The sequence below is a fragment of the Panthera leo genome, chromosome B1 (assembly GCF_018350215.1).
Source record: "Panthera leo isolate Ple1 chromosome B1, P.leo_Ple1_pat1.1, whole genome shotgun sequence".
Lineage (NCBI taxonomy): Eukaryota > Metazoa > Chordata > Mammalia > Carnivora > Felidae > Panthera > Panthera leo.
The window spans coordinates 7,777,991-7,799,399 of record NC_056682.1 but is presented as its reverse complement, the minus strand read 5'-3'; the positions used below and the strand labels follow the sequence as shown (position 1 = coordinate 7,799,399).

Below are 21,409 nucleotides of genomic sequence, written 5' to 3'. Positions count from 1 at the left end.
CCCGACAGTTTTACTCTTTCAATAAATATTTTAAAAACTTGAATTTATATTATACCCCAAATTTTAACTAATATCCTATTTACTCATAGAAATTTGAAACTAAATTTATCAAATAAATGTTATAGAAAGTTAATATAAATCAATTAGAGATTACTGTAAATATTAAATGCATAATCAAAACTAATATCCATACATATCAAATATCTTTTAAAATAGTCAATTATCATCAAATGTAAATTCTCAGACCAATTTAACTGCATTTGTGTTTTTCATGCGTCAATTTTTGTTATGCCTACATAACCTAGTCCTTTATACTTGCACATTTAATTTCAGTTAAAAAATTTGGTAATGCCTTCTTTTTTTAAAAAATAAAACTCGTTAAGTATTTTGACTGTGTATCCATTTATTGACACGCAGTAAGCTCGTAACTGGAAACTTTTTATTAAATATGAACTAAAACTAGTGGTTTACTATATATTTTACAGAGGACAATATAGGTGTTTGTTAACTCGAAGATCAGTCATACATACCTTAGTTACATGTTGATATTCCAATATTCCTTAAGTACTTACTACATGTCAAGCACTATTCTATCTGTTGTGTTATTTTATATGTTTCAAAGTTTCAAAAATATAGTCTTTTGGTACCTTTTATGCTTTCTGAAACTTTAATATGCTCTTTTATATTTTTCGGTCTTTTATAACTTAAATATTATCTTTCTCCCAAATATGGCTACTCTATTTTATAAAGAATACACCTATTTTTCCTTCAAATTACATAAATATTTTATTTTTTGAAGTTGATGAATTAAGTCAACTGTTACTCCCACCTCCCCTTCTCCCCTCAACCTTTGGTTGTGCACAACAAAAGTTAAGGTAATATTAACCCACAAAAGGTCTTTTTTAGAAAACAGTTAAACATGGAGAAAAACCTGTCAAAATGGGTTGAGTCGTATTCCAGTCCCTAAAGGTGAGAATGGGTTCACCTTTGCCCACATCAAAGCGTCATTCAATGAGATAGTAGATTTCCCGTCTTCAAGGAAAAATACAGGGCCCTGCACACAGAATTGAGGAGAGAGACGATGAGATTATAAATGTGTAACGTGATTTTCAACTTCCAGAAACAGAATCACTCTGATAAAAAACTACTGGCAATATTTAGGCATTGCTAATGGGAATTTTTAAAATATGAGAAAATCCGATTTTTTTGAACTGCTACAAATACCCCTAAATTTTAAAATATCTTAATATGCCCTGATGTCTTTCACAAGAGAATTTAGTTTTATAACTTAAGTTCTTTGAATACAGTAGTGCTACCAATAACGACAGGTAGTGCTAATCTATTAATACAAAGTAAACATTTTATAAAGGCATATACGCCTAGCATAGACTTAAATATACTTTATTTTAATCAGATGGCCTGCATCAACACAGCTGGGGAAATTATTCAAACCAGAAGCTCTGAACCTGCTCTCTAGAAGACAAAGAACATGTTGCTGTAGATGTGTCTACATAATTTAAAATCATGTCAATCATACGATTTACTAGCATATTTATAATTTAGCTATGTCAGTTACTTTGCATGTCAAGGATAGTTCTGAAGCACCAAATGCAAAGAAATCTTTCAATCTGTTTCTCCTAGCTCTCAGAAGGAAAAGCAGGATTTAAAAAAACACAAATTGGAATAAAAACTTATCTCCTTAATTATCTTCTAAAGTTATCAGATTTTTTATCACAATTTCAAATGGTACAGCTTGTTGTTAGTAAATTATTCAAGACACTGGAAAATCCATCACATGAAATAGAGAGCTTCCTACTCTCAAGTACCTACCTACTCTCAAGTACCTCTCAAGTACCTACCTACAGGCACTTGAAATTTCATAGTTCTAACCAGAATATTACTTTTCTGTTGAAACAGAAGTATCCTGGGAGAGGAGCACCCCATCTCCATTAGTCATCTGCACTTCAGTGTGTGTAAGATAATTAGTAGGTCTTTTCCTAATGCAGGTTTGGGTGCGGAGAGGTTAGGCAGCCTGTGTGTTGGGCCACGTGGCTACTGCAGACGGAGAAAAAGGTCTTGAAGGTATCACGACAAATGGCACAGGGAGGGCCGCGACTGGCGCTGAAGATAAACTCTAAATATTGCATGATCTTTTTTGCTCTTAATTATAAGTTACTGAATGTACTGCTTTGATTCTTGACCTCTGAATGGAAGGGGATAAAAACTATGCACGTCAGTGTCCTGTTTTTTCAGAATATATTAGTTAAATATTACTTACATAAACTTAGTTTATAGTGTCAAGTCAAGCTATGGTTAGGGTTTACATTAGCAGCAAGCTATTTAATTTAAATGGTTATTCCAAAAAAGCAGCTGTCCCCATTGACCTGGCATATCAGTATGAGAAATGTAATTAGTCACATTCCATTAGAACTCTAAGAATCCACTGAGTAAAACGTGAACACTTCTGGGAGGTGGTGTTCTTTCAGTCCAGACTGTAGTTTCAATCCGCATTCTGTATGGATTCAGCTTTGCTGACTTCACGTGGACACCTACACCTGGCCCTGACTCTGAGATGATGAAGGCCTCTCCATTGTCTGGAGAAAACAGTACCCCTGGGTCACACTGGGAGGCTCTGGAATGATTCACCATCATTACTTTTGACTGTATGTTAGGGACCTTCCTCAGGAATTAGTCATCCCTTGGGACGGATCCCAGTAATTTGTCACTGTTGAAAAATTCAGGAAGTCACTCTAAGAACATATACAGTATATCGATAACACACACCTGCCAGTTTTTAATGTCTTTGTGTTTATAAAACACAAATGGAGAATATAAAGTTAATTTTAATCTATTTAGCTATAATTTATAATATTGTTTTGAGTAACTGAACAAATGAAAATAATGGAAATGAACAATTTATGCCTTACATTAGGCTGTACCTGGATTTTTAATCCCGTAAGACAAGAGATGTGAATATCTGAATGACTGGGCAGATTTGATCCAGTCACATAATCTGGCCCAACAATTCCTTTGAGTGGTTCTTCTTGTAGTCTCTTTAGTAAAGTTGCATAAACCATTCTTTGTGAATCAGAAGGGGGTGTATATGGAGATTCTTCTGGTGATCTATATTTTCAACAGATATTACATTTTCATTTTCATACAACCACAGAATTATTAAGGTTTAAGTTAGAAACAGTCCCTGATGATTATTTAGTCCCCATTAGAGATGACGGCAAATTAACTTTAGGCTTAATTTATAGTAAAACGAAGTACTTTAAAAAGGCAGAAAACAATAGGATTGTAAATGATGACCGAATATATGCTGACCAAACCAAGATTCATTTTTCAGCAAAGATTAATAGTGAGCCAATCCACATTTTCAATAAATTTGTGTATAATATTAACACCTCCGTATCCCAATTTTTACACTGTCTTCACTCACCGGCTCGTGGACCGTGTGCAAGCTCTCCACGCATCCAATTCCTCAGAGAGGTGCTCAATTTTTAAAGGCACTGATACCACCCGACGTTTTAACAGCTGACTGAAACGTGGAACAGAAATTAACAACTGACATCCAAGACTAAGATATGAAAGAAAGCAAATGAACTTTAAATAACTGCAATTTTAGATTTAACAACTACTGTTCAAAAACACGTGTATACATGAATGCGTGTGTGTGTGTGTGTGTGTGTGTGTGTGCGCGCTTACTTGTATATCTGGCCTTCAAGTTCCCTGGAAAGTTAAAGACGTTCGATACTGTTGGTTGGATGACAGTCTGAGCGAGCGGATGAAAAAGGGACTAGCGAGGGAGGGGGTGGGGGGGTGAGGGAAACAGGTGACGGCGATTCAGGATGTACTTGCTGTGATGAGCACCGGGTCATGTATGGAAGTGCTGAATCACTGTATTGTACTGAAAACTGATATTCCATTGTATGTTAACCAACTGGAATTTAAATAGAACTTTAAAAAAACTTAAAAAAATAAAATGTGAAACTAATAAATAAGGAAATAAACAAATGAACAAATGAACGACCAAACAAACTGTGGAGACTGGACAGACCAGCCAAGAATGCTGAATAACAGCCACACACAGCAGGGGTGGGGGGTGGTACACGTCTGAATTACAAATGAGTATCAAGAGTAAGAAAACAAGTGGGAGAATGGCTAGAGCAGAATGTCAACCAGCAGAAAGGAATGGAAATGCTCAATTCTTGAGAGACATAGACTGGTGAGAAAAAGCAGGAAAACAGCCACAGTAGTGATCCATCACATCCGCAGAAGGAAAACTGGAAACAGGTCTAAGTGGTATTAATTAGGAGGCTTTAGATAAAGAATTATTAGTCCTAGTTTCTATACTAAGTCACAGACTCCATGTGCTTTTCAAGGGACTAGTTACGGGACATTGAAAAGCCAAAGCTGTTTGGGAGACAGAAAGAAACAGAACGTAAGACCTTACAGATGAACTTAAGGGTACAGGTAAGCCATTCTGTAATGTACATTTTACGGTTACTCCCTCTAATTGTCCTCATTCTGCGGGGACCTAATAAGATCTGGTGAGGAAAAAGGCACACATCTCCCCCTACACACGCCTACCACCGTAGTAATACCATCTCAAATCAGTAAGTTACCATTTTCTTCAACCCCAAATTACTGAACTTGAGATCATTTTTTGAGAGAGCGCAAGAAGGGGAGAGCAGAGGAAGAGGGAGACACAGAATCTCAAGTAGGCTTCACACCCAGTGTTGAGCCCCACGGTGGTGCTCAGTCTCACGATGGAGAAATCATGACCTGAGCCAAAATCAGGAGTCGGATGCTTCACCGAGTCACCCAGATGCCCCCCCAAAATTACGGAACTTAAAATTTGTATTGACAACGTGGCTAGCTCCAAAATGAATTCCCTCAACACTGTGCCTTCCGTGTCTACAATTTGGCACTTGACATGTCTTTCCCCCAGTAGTGTTTGATGACCTACTATATGCAAAGCAGTGTTAAAGAGTGAGGAGAAAACAAGACACTGAGAAACTATCAGCGGGAAAGCTTCCACACGTATGGGGTCACAAGTAATCCCGTTTGACCAAAGTGGAGAACAAAGAGAAGGCTAAGGTGGACGGCTTGGTCAGAACCCTATTTCTGTAGACCTTTAACGTCAGACTAAGAATCTGGGAGTTCTGTGATGGACACTGGGGAGCCCCGGAGGGTGCTGAGGAAGGGCAGTGCTTCAGGAAGGCAGAAGCCACAGTGGGGTCAGGCAGGCAGCAGGAGGAGGACAGTGATCCAGACAGCAGGTGACGAGATGCAGGGCTACAGTGGGAGGGAGTTACTGCAGACCCTTACTGCGGTCAGAGAAAACACCCGTGACCCTCACCATTAAATTCTGGGAGACAGAAATAGAACGCCAGAGTCAAAAGAAGGGAGAAGCAGCAGTTTGAGAAGGAAGAGGATGCTCATTTTGAGCACACAGAGTTGAAGCCAGGGTTCAGTGAGCCACAGAGCGATGTCACAATAACTGGCAAGGTAGAGCTACAGAAAGGGCCAGGTTTCTGAAGGACAGAGTACAGAGAGGGGAGCGGAGGGAAGGGGAGGGGAGGAAGAAGACCGAGAGGGAGCTGGGAAGCAGAGGAAGGAACAAGCCTGGGGACTCAGCCTGAGGGCAAGGCGGCAGTGTGAGCACCGGAAATAGACACCATAATCAGGGAGGTTCTTTCCAAGTAGGGCCTTAAGTTTCTCCTTCTCAACTGTTTCTCTCAGACACATTCTCCCAGGTCTCTTCTGCCTTACAAAAGCCTCCTTTCATTTCTGATATTATTTCAAGGGACCATTTTCTCTCTCTTTACTTTCATTAGCCAAGCCATATTTATTAAATGAATATATTTCATTAAAGAGATTTTAATTCCATGTGGTACATACACCCTATTGCTCCCAGATTTTCAAATTATTAAAAGCTGCTTTCACATTTGGGCCTGCTGCCTGCACAGAAGTAGGTTTTTCCTTGAGTTTCTCCTTGAGTGCCTAGCAGTGTCCCCTCTGCCCCCTGCCCTGTCTGCTCTAGGTGGGGGCCCTACATCTAAGCAGGACCTTCTCTGCGACCAGAAGCAAGAGGAGGGAAGAGAAAGCTTTGTTTGTCTCAATCTCTGCCCACGTGAAGGCACTCAGAACAACTGCTTAGTCTCACACTCAGCACTGTTAGGGGTTAGCTACTCTACCGCTCAGCAAACTGGCCAACTTGGAAATGCTGTGTGGGGAAGGCACTGTGGGGCTTTCTTTTTGATTATAACAAGTTTTAAGCACAACGGCCAACATTCAGCAAGCTGTTAGAAGATACAGGAGTCTGGCAGGAAGGGTACACCCAACTAGAAAATAGTGACTTACCCACTATTCACAAATCCTCTTTACTCTGCTTTTTCCTACTATAGAGATCGGAAAGGTAAAATACCCAGTTTTTGCTCTGTTTTTTTTTTTTTAATTTTTAAATGTATTTTTAAAAGTTTATTTTATTATTATTTTTTTAATGTTTATTTTTGAGAGAGAGAGACAGGCAGAGAGCAAGAACAGGAGGGGCAGGGAGAGAGGAAGACACAGAATCAGAAGCAGGCTCCAGGCTCTGAGCTACCAGCACAGAGCCTGATGCAGGGCTCGAACTCACAGACTGAGAGAGCATGACCTGAGACGAAGTCAGCCGCTTAACTGACTAAGCCACCCAGGTGCCCCTTAAGTTTGTTTTTATTTATTTTGAGAGAGAGAGAGAGAGAGAGAGAGAAAGCAAGCAAGCAGGGGAGGGACAGAGACAGAGGGAGAGAGAGAATCCCAAGCAGGCTCCACACTGTCAGCGTCACAGCCTGACACAGGGCTCGAACACACAAACTGTGAGATCATGACCTGAGGTGAGATCAAGAGTCTGCTTAACTGACTAAGCCATCCAGGTGCACCTTCCTCTTCTTTTAAAATTTGGGTTCCATAGATCCGGCCGGTAGGATGCCAGCCTAAGGGGGCCTCTCCTTCCTGAGACACATGGCCTCATCCTTTGGGGTCCCCATCCTGTCACCTTTCTCTCCTTCCCACTTAGACTGCAGACATAATACACATGACCCTGTCACCAGGTAGTTCAACCAAGTGGAGGGAAACCAGGGAGGTCAGTGTCAAAAGAAGGGAAGAATTCAGGTCCTCAATGGACTCTGGCTGCAGCTCTAATGGCCCTGGAATGTGGAGACCCCAAGTGTCTCGACAGAAGACCAATAAACCCCACACGTTTAAGCTAGAATTCAGATTTTGATTATTTATAGCCTAATTTACTTCTAATTCATATAGTTTGATTGCTGCTTTATTATAAAGTACATACTGGAAGAATAAACGGATACATGCAGTATATATTTGGTGCCTTCTGGACACACTTAGAGACTAAAACCTTAGGGAAAGGAATGTCTCTCATTTCATACCAGAAGACAAATCATTTTTACCTTGTGTACTCATAAAGTGCTGGAACAATGCTTTGGTACTGTCTTCTGATGGCCAATAATGCACCGATATAACCACATAAGATGAGCAATTCATTTCGAGCTCTAAAAGAGAATATAGTTTTTAAAATTCTGTAACTTGAGGTATAGAACATTACTCACATATATAGTTACCGTACTTATATCTCTGTATTTTGATGGGTGACATTTATAGCAAAATATGTTTAGAAAATTTTCTCAACTTGAAGATGTTTTATTCATGAGTTGAGTCCCTTTCAGACATTTATGCTACAGCACAAGTAATGTTTTAACTTTTGGCTCCTTGTTTTCCTCTATCCCTTGGCCGTTTCTTCATGCAAATTTCTAAGGAACTCATTAGGCCTGATTTAGGAATTTCTGGCACATTATAGACTCTAAGCAAGGACAGGGCACACCCTCTCGATTTCCCGCTGGGGAAACATCTAAGGTTCCCAGGCTGTGGCAACGTCTTTCCCACACTGCCATTAAAACAGTAATAGCCCAAAGCCTCCATTGCAGACTATACACCATCTCCGGGGACTTTCATTCTGTGGACGAGTGTCCTTCCATGATACCTGAATGCAGGGCTGGTAACTAGATGTCACTCCCTAGCACCTTCACTTTTCCCCCAGTAGCATGCTCTGTGCACAGTGGCTGTTTAATAGACATGACCACCAGCTTCTTGAGGACTCCGGGTCTAAGACCACCCCAACGCTCTGAATTAGCCCTATTTGAACCAGGTGTGCATGTGTGTGTGTATCCATGTGTGTCCGTGTGTCTTGTCTTTGTGTCCATGTGTGTCCGTGTGTGTGTCCATGTGTGTGTCTGTGTTTGTGTGTGTTTGTGTCCGTGTGTGGGTCCAAGTGTGTCCATGTGTCCATGAGTGTCTGTGTATGTGTCCGTGTACACATAAATAAATATACACACTCTAGGTATTAATAAATAGGACCATTAGAATTTATTTTTCCCGTTTCCAATTGACCTCTGTATTTTTTCTTAAGAATAGCAAATATAAATGTAATTTTTCTCCAAGGGCACTTCCCTATCCAAGATGATCTTATTTCTTGATATGAACACCAAAAACAACATAACCATTTTCAAGCATTACATAGATTCCCTTAGTATTTTGGAGTAAAAGCACTTACTTAGTACACGTATGCAAGACTAATTTTTCAGTACGGATATAACTCAATAGGTCAAGAACGGGGTAAACGGTATCCAATGTCCAATCTGAGCTACTGATGCATTCTGGCAAAACAAAACCAAATAAAAGATGATCTAAATAATCATACTAATCATGTTCATCCAATTTTTAACTTACATAATTAATTCTCTTCTGGCCATCTCATCTGGACAAGTATTGCACATCTACCCTCTCTCAAGTCCCCATAGCACACAATCGGCAATCTCTTCCTTTTTTAAATTTAGGATGGCTGGTGTCTGACTTTAAGGCTGCTTGTCAATACTAATGAAAGGCTCAAATCAGTGAGTAGATTTGAGTTGGTACCACCAACGGAAAACTTACCTTTGATGAAGTCAATACCAATAGGAAGGGCTTTTTCAGGCTCTTGACTTAACAAGAAATACTTCACAGTTTCAAATATATTACCATCCGCAAGGGCAGCCTCTGCTAACTGCATACATTCTTCTACTGTGGGTAGCTTGCACTGAAAAGTAATCGGTTTAATGACGTTACTAAAACTTAGAGGGATACACGCAGCAGTATAAGTACTAAATATCTCCAATATGCCTACTATGCTCTTCCTATTAAAGTTGCTCAAAACAGATGCCAGTGAAATAATTTTTATTAAAAGCACACATTTATGAAAATATCCTTAGGATCTAATAACAGCAAATAAGGTATTACCTGAGTGCATCAGTAGTTTTTCATCACACAAATAGTGAAAAAGGTAGAAGTAAATTATCCTGTGATATTGGAATTAGTATCCACACATGCAACTTAGAAAAACACAGGCTGAGATTTATCACTTCAGAATATACTGACCACTGTCAGAAACTACATTAAATACAGAAAACATAAAAAATACACTCTGACATCTCACACACACTGTGGAGTTTAATTTTGCTTGGCCTTTGAGACAGAGCAACTTAATTTCAAGTAGAAAGGCAAAACACGTTACAAGCTCTCAAAGTTTTGAGCTCTGACATTCTGAAATGCCACAAAATGCAGATTTTGAGCCCAGGAAATTTCATTACTGAAATATGAAAAGCACTACTCCCCAGTTTTTCAAATGATTTTTTTTTCCTGTTGAAACTCAGTCTGCTCCTCCCTTAGGTACGTTCTCCTGCTTCCAGGGTGCAGGCGGGGGTTTCCTGCATTGTCCCCCTTCCAGCACCTATAAATAGTTACTGCTTCTTCTCACTGGGGTTAGCAACCACTGATGTGGTGCTTCCACAAAGGTATTTTGTGTTAGGACTCCAGAGGGCACGGTTTGCGCACAGCAAGGTTGCCCATCTCCTCACCTCTGAGGTTTATCACTTTCTTCCCTCTCACGTTTATGTCCCCTTAAGTTACTAGGTTTATTCAGTAGTTTCGTATTTTCTGTTTAAAGGGGGTTTGGAGATGGGGGGACAGATGATGGGGATTAGGGAGTTCACCTGCTGTAATGAGTACCGAAGTGTTGAGTCACTATATTGCACACCTGAAACTGATATTACATTGTATGCTGACTACCTGGAATTTAAATTCAACTTAAAAATCAAATAAAAATTATGTAAATTGAACATTTTGGATTCCACAATCTCTCTCTTAAAAAATTACAATGAACTAAATTAAAGGAGCTCTCGTATATATAAAATTTCATATTGTTTCCCCAACTTCATTAACTAAATGCCAGTTATTTACTGAGCAGCTATGTGCACTAGGTATTACAACTGGCTAGATAAAATTCTTCACTTTGACATATGCTCCAAGAGTAAAGGGAATAAAAAAAGTGGTTTCTATTGAAATTTTATTCTCAAATAAAATATAATAAGAGTAAGATGATCATTGCTGTAATTCCCATCCTATCTTAAAATTCTAAGTTATATAAATTAAGATAATATTTAAAAATATAATTTGTAGCATTACTTGTGAAACTGTCCCAGGTAGTAGTAACACGTTTACACCTAACTGACTAGTCTTTGTAAACAGTTATCAGTGAAGTCTGAGCAGAAAGTCTAATTATATCCTTTTAGATTGTGTGACAAAAAGGCGATGCGAATGCCATCCTGCCTGTGTCATTACGAGTGTGTAAACACAGACAAGTATTTCTCCTCTCTAAGCCCCACCATTAGTGCTTGCTGCTATCACCTCATACAGGGCGTAGGGTGTCTATTTAAAGCACCATGCAGCAAATGTAAGGTTCATACTTCCTTCCCTCTGCATTTTCATTTCAACACAGGAATAGCTTTTACTTGCCATGTTTGTAAAAGTGAAGTACAACTCACTTAGAAAATATTTCACAGAACACAAAGTGTGTAAAGAAGTCAGGCCACCCATAATCTCACAACCCACTGGTCACTGTGCATGATTACCATCTCATAAGTATTGTCCCTCATCTCACACACACACAGTCACTCACACACATACACACTTGCTCAAACACACACATATACACTCACTCATGCACACACATGCTCATTCTATCTGTGTTATCATAATACTTAGTAAGTATCCACTGTTGGATGAAAAGGGCCACTAAACACTGCATGGGGCGCCTGAGTGGCTCAGTGAGTTAAGCGTCCGACTTCGGCTCAGGTCATGATCTCACGGTTCGTGAGTTCGAGCCCCGAGTCGGGCTCTGTGCCGACAGCTCAGAGCCCGGAGCCTGTTTCAGATCCTGTGTCTCTCTCTGTCTGCCCCTCCGCTGCTTGCACTCTGTCTCTCGCATTGTCTCAAAAATAAACATTAAAAAAGTAATTTTTAAACACTGCAGACAAATCAAGGGTCATGAAGTGGGGTCATTTAAGTGAAACAAAACACTGCTATTTTCATATTAAAGACAAAAAAATGTTTTACTGTAAGTTATATTTTTCTTAAAAGAACTGTATAGATCTCCTTAAATATATAATAATTAACATAAATATGTGCAGTTATTTTCAAAATGAAAATCATATGGCATGTATTTCATATTCTGCTTTTTTACAGAACTGTTTTATAGCCTTGTACCAATGTCAATAAAAAGAGAACTTCATGATCTTTTTAATGGGTGAAAAGCATTGAAATACAGAAATGTACTGCAATTTATATACACAATCTCCCTGTTGTTGAACATTTTGGTTATTTTTATACATAATCTTGGTTCATAAATTCCTATATTCTACAAAGGAGTATTTTTTTAAAAGCACTTTAAAGCAATGCATGTGAATTTCATAATTAACTCTTTTAAAGGTCCTAAACTGCCTATTTGTAAAAGTTGGCAAAAATGCACCTTAAGGTGCAGAGGGGCAGAGTGGGACGGATGTGGAGTCAGACGTGCTCAAGCTCAAGTCTACACTCTGCCTCTAACTAACTAGAGGCAGTTGCTTAAGCTCCCCGAGCTCACTTTTGCTGTAAAATAGGAACAATGAGCCTTGCTTTTCGGGGTTTCCATGTGAAGTCAGTAAAATACAAACATATGTGAAAATTCAGAACCATCTCAAGCACACAGAAGCTCAACCAATGTCACTTACTGTTATCACTTCTGTTGTATCTATAAAAGGGTTCGCGAGGGATCATATGTTTCTCTGCCTGAATCTTTATTTGCCCTAACCTAAAATTAGTTAAATCCTAGCACTGCATTCCAAATTAGAGTATGTAATACCCTTAGAATACCTTCTCATGAAGATCATTTATCTCTTCGGTACACCCTGGGTAGAAAGCACATAGTTTAACTAACTGTAGTTCATTGTCAGGAGTCATCAGGAGAAGATCAGCTGCCAAATTCCTATGCACATAACAAAGGGGGAAACTGATTCAACAAGGAAAAAATCTAAAAGTAACATTTAGAACTATTTCAAAGGAAGAAAACTCTGATACTTCCTTTGGTTTTCTACTAACATAAAAAATACTAATTTTCTACTTAATTATGAAAGACCTCCAAACGTGGATGACAGATAAACCAAAGGGCATGAAGGAAAAATGTATTAGGAAATTTCTATAATTTTGTAAAAATCTTAAATCTGTATATATTTGCAATTAATTTGGCTATTACAGAATTATTCTCTAAGCAAACTAAGCTGTATTAGATATGTTCTGTAGAGTGAATTATGAAGCAAGCTTTGTGAAGGCTACTTTTCATCAGCTTTTGTTATGGCCACAACCCCAGCTGGATTAAGCCACTCTTTAAAACCAGTAGAATACTGACTGGGGCGCCTGGTGGCTCAGTTGGATGCATCCGACTTTGGCTCAGGTCATAAATCTCATGGTTTGTGAGGTTGAGCCCCATGTCAGGCTCAGAGCCTGCAGCCTGCTTCAGATTCTGTGTCTCCCTCTCTCTCTGCTCCTCCCCCACTCGTGCTCTGTCTCTGTCTCTCAAAAATGAATAAACGTAAAAAAAAAAAAAACAATAGAATACTTAGATATTTTAAGTTTCGAATTTCAGGTGTTTTGCATCTCTCTTAAACTTTACGTGGAAATCAAAGATAGAAATGCAGTTTTCTGATTTACTTTTTAAAAGATTCAGTGAAAGGAATAAATCACTTAAAAATAAGGTATTTTAGGGACGCTTGGGTGGCTCAGTTGGTTGAGCGACTGACTCTTGATTTCGGCTCAAGTCATGATTCCAGGGTCATGGGATAGAGCTGCATGTCAAGCCCCAAGGTGGGGTCCCATGGTTGGCGTGGAGCCTGCTTAAGATTCTCTCTCTCTCCCTCTGCTCCTCCCGAGCTCATGCCCACTCTCGCTCATGGTCTCTCTCTAAAATAAAAATAATTTTAAAAATAAAAAATAAAAAAGAAGGTATATTAAAGCGTCATGTGTCATATTTAACGGCTTTACGTTAAAAATGTTCTGTATAATATCCTCTTTAAAAATCATTAGGTGAAGAGTTTTTCATTGCATACTGTTGCACAACTGAGAAAACACTAATTTTTAATGATTCAAGATGTTATTATCCACTTTTCAAGAAACTGATATAAAACACATTCAGCATAACTTGAGAATAGGCAATATTTCAAATGTGAGTTTCTGAAAGGGTGGACTTCAGAGAGTAAAATCTTCCTTCACCTTCTTTGGGAAGCCTTCAGTAAAATGTACATTGATCATTGATGTGAATAAATTATTTTTAAAACATTAAGAGGTGTGTAATCAAGAATATAGTGAGCATGAACAGGAAGAGAGACAATTTATGTGTATCAAATACTCTATCATCATTGAACAGGTAAGTCTTTGAGTGTTTTTCCAAGTCTCAAATTAGCGTAATTCATCTGCTCTAAGAAGTTTCAATGCTTATGTTTCCTGATACGGACATTTAATAGCAGTATTCGATAATGTCCATGAGAATACAGAAATTAACATTTGTTTTTCCAGTACATAAACTAGATGTGTAAATTCTATTCAAACTTCTATGAACTACAGACAAAAGTCTGACCTTCTTGCTGTAGAATTATATCCTGATACACTGAAGTTTGCAGCAATGCTAATTTTCTTCTCCCTTTAGTGTAACTTACCATTTACTGACACTTCCATTGACCAATCGGGGAAAATGTATATACATGTAACAATACAGACCTACTAAATAATCTAAACTCTCAAATTTCATTGTCAGAACAGGCATTTTCACTTGTTTAGCTGAGTTATTAACTACTATTTTGTATTGTAGAAAGTCACAATTCATTTATGACACAAATTTTAATATAAAACCGTGAGTGATTTTGTACCTACACTACAAGAAGTGTTGTCACTTTGTAGTTAGGTTCTATATGTTATGAATTCTATAAATGAATTGTCATTCTGTAAAACAATGAAGCAAGAACAGGTAATGATCATTTACCATAGAGTTAATATTCTAAAACTGAAATAAAATATGAATATTTTTATTAAGTGTTTTTATAAAACTAGACAGTACCTGTATCCAACAGATGGAAAGCTAGAAAGAAAATTATTTTAAATATGAATACCATGTCTATGCAGTGAGAACCAAGAAAAAGGAGACTTTTACCAGCAAATGTAAAACAGGGAAGGGCACTTGTCTTACAAAATTGTGAACATTCCTTCCAAATTATGCAACTATGTTTTTATTTAAACTTTTGGAGGCTTATTCATAGGGCTTACGGATTTCCCCTGGAAATAAACCTGATAAGCATTACAGATTTCAAAATTTGAACTTTATCCAAGTTTCTGGTGCATGTATCTACGGATATATAAAGGAAACTTCTTAGGGGCATTACGAGGAAATAGAAGTTTGTCTTAAATTAAAAGCAACTAAGACATGTAGTCAGTTGAAAGATTTTTTAAACCTCACCTAAATTTAATTTCTATTTGTTTTGCTACTTTTTGCCTTTACCAAAAAAAAAAACCCAAAAAACAAAAAACAACTTAATCACATTTTATTTAGATTACACGATGACCTCTAGCAGGGAGTCCGTCACCTTTGTGAATAAATAATCTACGTTAAACTCATGCTGTGGGATAAGGTCTAAGGCAAGTCACAGTATGCAACTGACCGTTACTGTTCCTGACAGACATAAACCTGGGTATTAAGGATGGTGGGCATTAAACACATGTAAGTCCTAAGTCTAAGGTCAATGGTGGGGTACTGCCACATTTGGGTTGGGGGAAGGACCTCTTGTGGCTGTAAGATACGGGAATAAATGATAAAAACTCTGAGATTCCCGATTCCCTATGAAGCCCCCAGATCCAGAAAGAAAGGGAAAACGGGAAGTGTTGCTGTCTTTCTGAGCTAGCCACAGACGAAGGGGGTGACACGGCTTGATAGCTGAAAAGACCGGAGACCTGTGTTGCTCCCCACGTTCACATATTGAAACTTAATCCCCAGTGCAACGGTATTTGGAAGTGGGGCCCCTGGGAGGCGATTAGGCCCTGAGGGCTGAGCCCTGAACAGTACTGGTGCCTTGTAAAAGAGGCCACAGAGAGCTAGCTCGACCCTTCCGCACACGAACAAAGGGAGAGGATGGCTGATTAGGACCCAGGAAGCCGGCTCTCATCAGACACCAAATCTGCCAGTGCCTTGATCTCAGACTTCTCAGCCTCCAGAACTGTGAGAAATACATTTCTGTCATTTGTAAGCCACCCAGTCTGTGACACTTGGTCACAGCAGCCTGAACTGACAAAGACAGTAGCTAAGTATAAACTTCGGAGCCAGTTTATAGAACGTTGAATCTTGGCTCCACCACTTATGGAGGCCAGAGGCAAAGCAGTATCTATCGTGAGTGAATCATTACATGTAAAGTGCTTAGCACAGAGCTTGGCACACAGTGCAGAAGGGTTAGTTAGCTGTCATTATTCTTAATGTTATTACTGTCTGTGGAATTTGACAGTAGAGTCTGTACAGCTCCATTTTACGAGTGGTGTGTGTGTGTGTGTGCATGCACGCACACACGTGAACTGGGCGTGCGGTGCGAAGAGGTGAAAGGCCTGATTAACAAGTTTATTTAGAAACTCCTTAAGGTTTTAAGTGCTTTAGGGAAGGAGAAGATGAATGTCTGAAATCATCTTTATTCAACAAACAGGTCTTGAGTGTCAGCCTCATATCTTGGCTAAAGATGCTCCATAATGAAGGACTATCTGCCCGAAGATCAGGGCTCTGCAGATGGGGTGAGAACTGCTTGGACCTGGACTTCCAGGTCACCCCAGGGACTTTCCAGGGTCTATTTCTTACAGGACTGCCCACGTCTGGGGAAATGGCCCGTTCCAAGTCTCTAGCTAAACTATGTTATTATGCTCCATTAGAAAGGTCACCTTATTTTGCAAACCTTAAACTAAGACACAAGGTCTGACAAGAATGAGTGTAGATATGCAGAATCTGAAATGTGGAAATGTGTGGTCCTGATTATCTTCAGCAGTGCACATTTATTCACGATGTTCTGTGCACTCGAAATAATATCGAGTTATGAGGAGACTGCTTCAGAATGGGCCATGGTAGATTTCACTCCAAACCAGGGCAGTTCCCACGATTATTTCATCATCATAGCCCTGTTTCCTCCCACAATCTTTCTCTTTCAATCAAAAAGGAGATGCTAGGCGCTTGGGTAGCTCAGTCAGTTGAGTGTGACTCTTGGTTTCGGCTCAGGTCATGATCTCATGGTTCATGAGTCTGAGCCTCACTTTGGGCTCTGTGTTGACAGCTTGTAACCTGCTTGGGATTCTCGCTCCTTCTCTCTCTCTCTGCCCCTCCCTGATCACATGCCCTCTCTCTCTCAAAAATAAATAAATATTAAGAAATTAAGTTAAAAAATTTGAAAAGGAGATGCTGTATTCTCTCAAAACACATCAAATGCAACTTAAAATATTTTAAAAATGTATTCCGTTCCTATAAAATTATTCTTCGAATTTAGAAATTCTTACCATGGTGGAATCATCATGCATTTTCTCGCCAGCAATTCCAGGGCATAGTGGGTTGTGGGTGCAGCAGGCTCTCCGAGCACTGTGCCCACACTGACGGCCAACTCCAGTTCATTTCCACGAATCAGGTATGCCATAGCAAGCTTACCCAATAAGAAAATAATTCCTTCAGTTTCATAGATGCTGGATTGGATCATCTTTCCCCGCCAAGCTCATAAAGTAGATAAAGCAGTATTAACCTATAATCAATTATTCTTAAAAATACTGAATGTGATATTCCTATAAAGTACTTATGTAAGTATAAATGCAATTTCCAGATGGAAAAGCTTACCTGATAAAGGGACATACAGGGAATTTTTATAAGGTCAGAATTTAAGTTGAGAACCCTTGATAATAGTTTTTTAATGAATTAATAACAGTTTGTCTGCTATATCCTCATGTCCTTCCATGTCTCTATCACAAAACAATGTCAATTCTTAGAAGATTCATCAACAGTGTGCAATGATTATCAATGATCCCTTAAATCTACTGTATCTAAGGATACATGCAAAACAGAATCCATCTTTACTATACATTTTTCTTACTAGAGGGTTAAATAGAAAATACCTTAAAAACATCACTTTTGAAGATTATACTAACGTATACTTAAAAATAAGCGCTTCTAAAAGTCAAGTATTCTGAATCCCTGAGATTTTCCCCTTCACCACACTACTTCTTCTCATATCAGATGAAATACTTAAAGTCAGGTTGTTATAAATATGTACTTCGTGATAGAAATGAATTGGAAATAAGATTTCATAGTCTGTAGAGTTTATGTGTGCTTCTGAGGCATGGTAGCTCAGGCTTGGTAGGCATGCAAAATCAGATCTTGCACAGGAGTTGCCGTATTTTTTCCACTCAAACACCATGACGCACCTTAAGAGCTTTCCATTTACATAAACCAATGTGAAATGTACCTCAGTATTATCTACGGCTAGCTGGCAACATGCGGCCAACACTGCGCGACCATCCTGAAAATACCATTCCGCTAGTTCTTCACTGACTTTGTGCAGGAGTCTAGAAAAGAGAAAGAGTATGTAGTCTATATAAACAGAAGGATTCCGTCATAAAATGAACTAACGCCCTTTTAGAACAAGCTTATTAAGGGATCACATAGGATTTAATTTGGTATCTTTGATTCAGGTATAAGTCTGATCTTTGGGAAAGAAAAATCAGGAAAGCTGTTTTTCTTAGCAAACAAATTAGTATGTATGGCATGCCCCCACCCCAAATGTCAGAATAGAAGTCTCATTTTCAAAATTTGCCATCCTACATTGAATAATTGACAACTCAGCTATAGGGACAGTTAACTGCAGAAGAATTACAGGCTGAACTGAAACTTTTCAAAATTTAGATGGTGACCACAATATGGGTGGGGTATGTTAGATCTTTAAAATGTCGAGTTTAGACATGGCAGAGAATAGCAGCAAAGAATCAGGAAGGAGTACGCTGGTCCTAACACATTATTTGCTTAACATTTTACGACCCTTTTTTACTGGAAAAGCATCCTAAAAGTTTAAATATCCAATTTTTTAAAGCAATAATAGGAGCCAATAATGAGGCATGGGAAAGTAGATTATTAGATTTTAAAAAGGGCAAAAGGCTGAAGAATTCTACCTTCCATTTCTTTTAAAAAATGTGTATTTGGATTTCTTCTTTAAAAGGAGTCTAAATTGTATTCCCAACAACTAATTCTGGTGTCTTGGGATGATGTCATCTACAATGACTTTACAGTAAAACATTAATAAACAGCCCTCCTTATTTTTACTGCCTCTCCTCCCTAAACAAGGTTGATGTTTTTAACTATTTCGGTGCTTTATCTGCAATCTCTCTACTGAAATACATGCTGCCTCTCTGAAAGCCACACAAAAGGCATGCAGGCTGCACGTGCATGCCTGACACTGCCCTGTTCACCCAGAGGCCCTGGGATGGAGCAGGACTGAGGCAAGAATCAAAGTGAGACAGCCCAGCCCCTGTGCATGGAAAAGGGTGAAGCGCATGGGTCTTAAAACCCCCCGAGGGGAAGCCAACCCTGAAAATACTGATCCCACACAAAGGATAAAGCACTCACTCATGACAGTCTTCCTTGTAGATATCATCAGGATAGGAAGATCCTTTAGGTGTGGAAACATGTACGGTCTGCATGTTTCCCTCACAAGCAGCCTGGAATTTAATAAAATCTTTAATTAATTTTTAGCTAATTGTTGACAGCTGCCCAATTTCTAAATATTATTTTGATCAAAGTGCAGTTGACCCTCTAACAATATGGGTTTGAACTGCACGGGTCCACTTATATGCAGATCTTTTCCAATAAATACAGGACTGTAAATGTATTTCCTCTTCCTCATGATTTCCTTAATAACATTTTCTTTTTGCTAGCTCACTTTAAGGTCAGAACATGATATATAACACATGTAACGTGCAAAATATGTGTTAATCGACTGCTCATGTTATTGGTAAATATGTGTTAATCTACTGCTCATGTTATTGGTAAAGTTTCTGGTCAACAGTAGACTATTAGCACTTAAGTTTTGGGGGAGTCAAAAGTTATAGGAGGATCTCTGGGTGGGGGTTCAGTGTCCCTAACCCTGTGCTGTTCAAGGATCAACTGCTTATTTAAATCACGTTTAAAATTTATACAATCTGGAGGTACCCTCAGAATTCGAAAAAGAATGTGGACTCCATTTGTATCAACACGAAGCTTCAAGTGCATGGTTACTAGAAATAGTTGTTCACCCACATATGACATCCAGCAGCATACAACAGTCCAGGGATGCCTGAATGTCTAAACTGCGTGCAGTGTGACCAGGGCATAGAAAGTGTGACCGTACTGCAGACAGAGAAGGTTGGGAGGTGGGCAGGAGCCAGGCCATCTGACTGTCGATCACGGGAAGGCAGGTGTGATCAGTCAGCACAGTCTTCCTTCCGCAGGCCCTCCCGCCAGGGTAGGTGGCCTGTGTGATCATGTACTGGTACCTGTGCAACAAGCAGAGCTTCTGTAAGCTGACCTCTTGACATAAAAAAATTCGCTAATTTTTTCACATCTCCAATGGCGATGCAGTATGGAATGACATCATCCTTATCTTCCTGGATTAACTGATCAGCTCTCCTAATAAAACAAGAACAACTTTCTTTATAATATACCAATTTCAAGGTTCTCAGTTGGACTCAGATTTTCTGAAATATCTAAAGCAGCCAAATATCCAAAATATGTGGTAGATTTCCTAAAACCCTTCTGCATATCACTTTTCTAAAAGCTTCAGATTTTATAATCAAATCAGATATGGAAGACAAAAGTTTTCTGCAATAAATAAAATAGATAACATATTTTCTCTTAAAACACTACATGTTTTCATATTTTAAAAGCACTGAACATATTAGGTGAAAGGGCGGGCCTACGCCGGCCGACTCCATCTTGTTCTGTGTTCTCCACCTTGAGTGACTATGTCCCAGACATGACCCCTTTTCCGGGAAAATCACAGAAACCTCAGACCGCGCCTCCTCCCCTTGAGTAACCTCCCGCTCACCCGTTCAAACTTCCTGATCAAAACACGCCCAGCAACCTGCGTAACAGGACTCCGACCCTTCCCCAGCCAATCGGCCGAGGCCACGACCCTTCCCCAGCCAATCGGCTGAGGCCACAGCCATTACCTCACCAACTGCCCCTAGACCCCTATAAAACCTTTGTGCTTTTGAAACTCGCTCTCTCTCCCTGGTATCTCACCGCTGCGTCGGTGCAGGTAGGGGACTGAGCTCGAGCTAGCTCGAATAAAGGTTCTTTTGCTTTTGCATCGGACTCGGCTCCCTGGTGGTCTTTGGGGATCACGAATTCTGGGCATAACATTAGGCCTTAAAAATGAATACAGCTTGTCTATTAAAGTGAGCAATATATTTTCTGAAAATAAGTTGTAAACTAGATGTGTGATGGGATATCCACTTTCAATTGGATTAATAAATACGTGCGTGTCCACTGCATTAAAGACAGAATTTTAAACGTTTTAGGGAGCACAACAATGAATGCAAACCCTTTAAATGCAAGTAACTTAAAATCATTAAAAAAGAGAAGAGTATAAATACTGACAATAAAATATAGAATACTATGAGCACCCCAAGCAAGGTAGTTTACAAAAACAAAAAGTTCCTGATATATGAGGGGAAAACAGGATCCTGATCTTAGAGATTACCAAGAATCTGCTTGTGTCTGCCTCTGTCTCTCTGTATCCTGTCTGTGTTTCTCTTTTCCTAAATAAGTCCCAAGTAGTTTCCCAGTGACCAACCAAATTAATTTAACTCTTAATATTTAGCCTCAGGTTTGTTGAAAACTAATCTGTGGGCACCTGGATGGCACAGTTGGTTAAGTTTCTGACCTGATTTTGGCTCAGGTCATGATCTTGCA

At 39.2% G+C, this 21,409-nt stretch overlaps 1 protein-coding gene across 1 annotated transcript in view; it reads right to left on the bottom strand.

The window, feature by feature from the left end:
- Positions 1-458: 458 nt before the first annotated feature.
- WDR17 (WD repeat domain 17) overlaps positions 459-21,409 on the bottom strand; it is a 106,386-nt gene continuing 85,435 nt past the window's right edge. The window contains exons 19-29 of the mRNA XM_042934208.1: positions 19,990-20,122; positions 19,085-19,176; positions 17,931-18,030; positions 16,978-17,117; positions 12,286-12,397; positions 8,995-9,136; positions 8,615-8,717; positions 7,455-7,556; positions 3,443-3,541; positions 2,928-3,123; positions 459-1,054 (exon numbers count right to left, since the gene is read on the bottom strand). Of these exons, the coding sequence (XP_042790142.1) occupies positions 935-1,054; positions 2,928-3,123; positions 3,443-3,541; positions 7,455-7,556; positions 8,615-8,717; positions 8,995-9,136; positions 12,286-12,397; positions 16,978-17,117; positions 17,931-18,030; positions 19,085-19,176; positions 19,990-20,122 (1,339 nt within the window). The 3' untranslated portion in view covers positions 459-934. The remainder of the gene's footprint in view (positions 1,055-2,927; positions 3,124-3,442; positions 3,542-7,454; positions 7,557-8,614; positions 8,718-8,994; positions 9,137-12,285; positions 12,398-16,977; positions 17,118-17,930; positions 18,031-19,084; positions 19,177-19,989; positions 20,123-21,409) is intronic.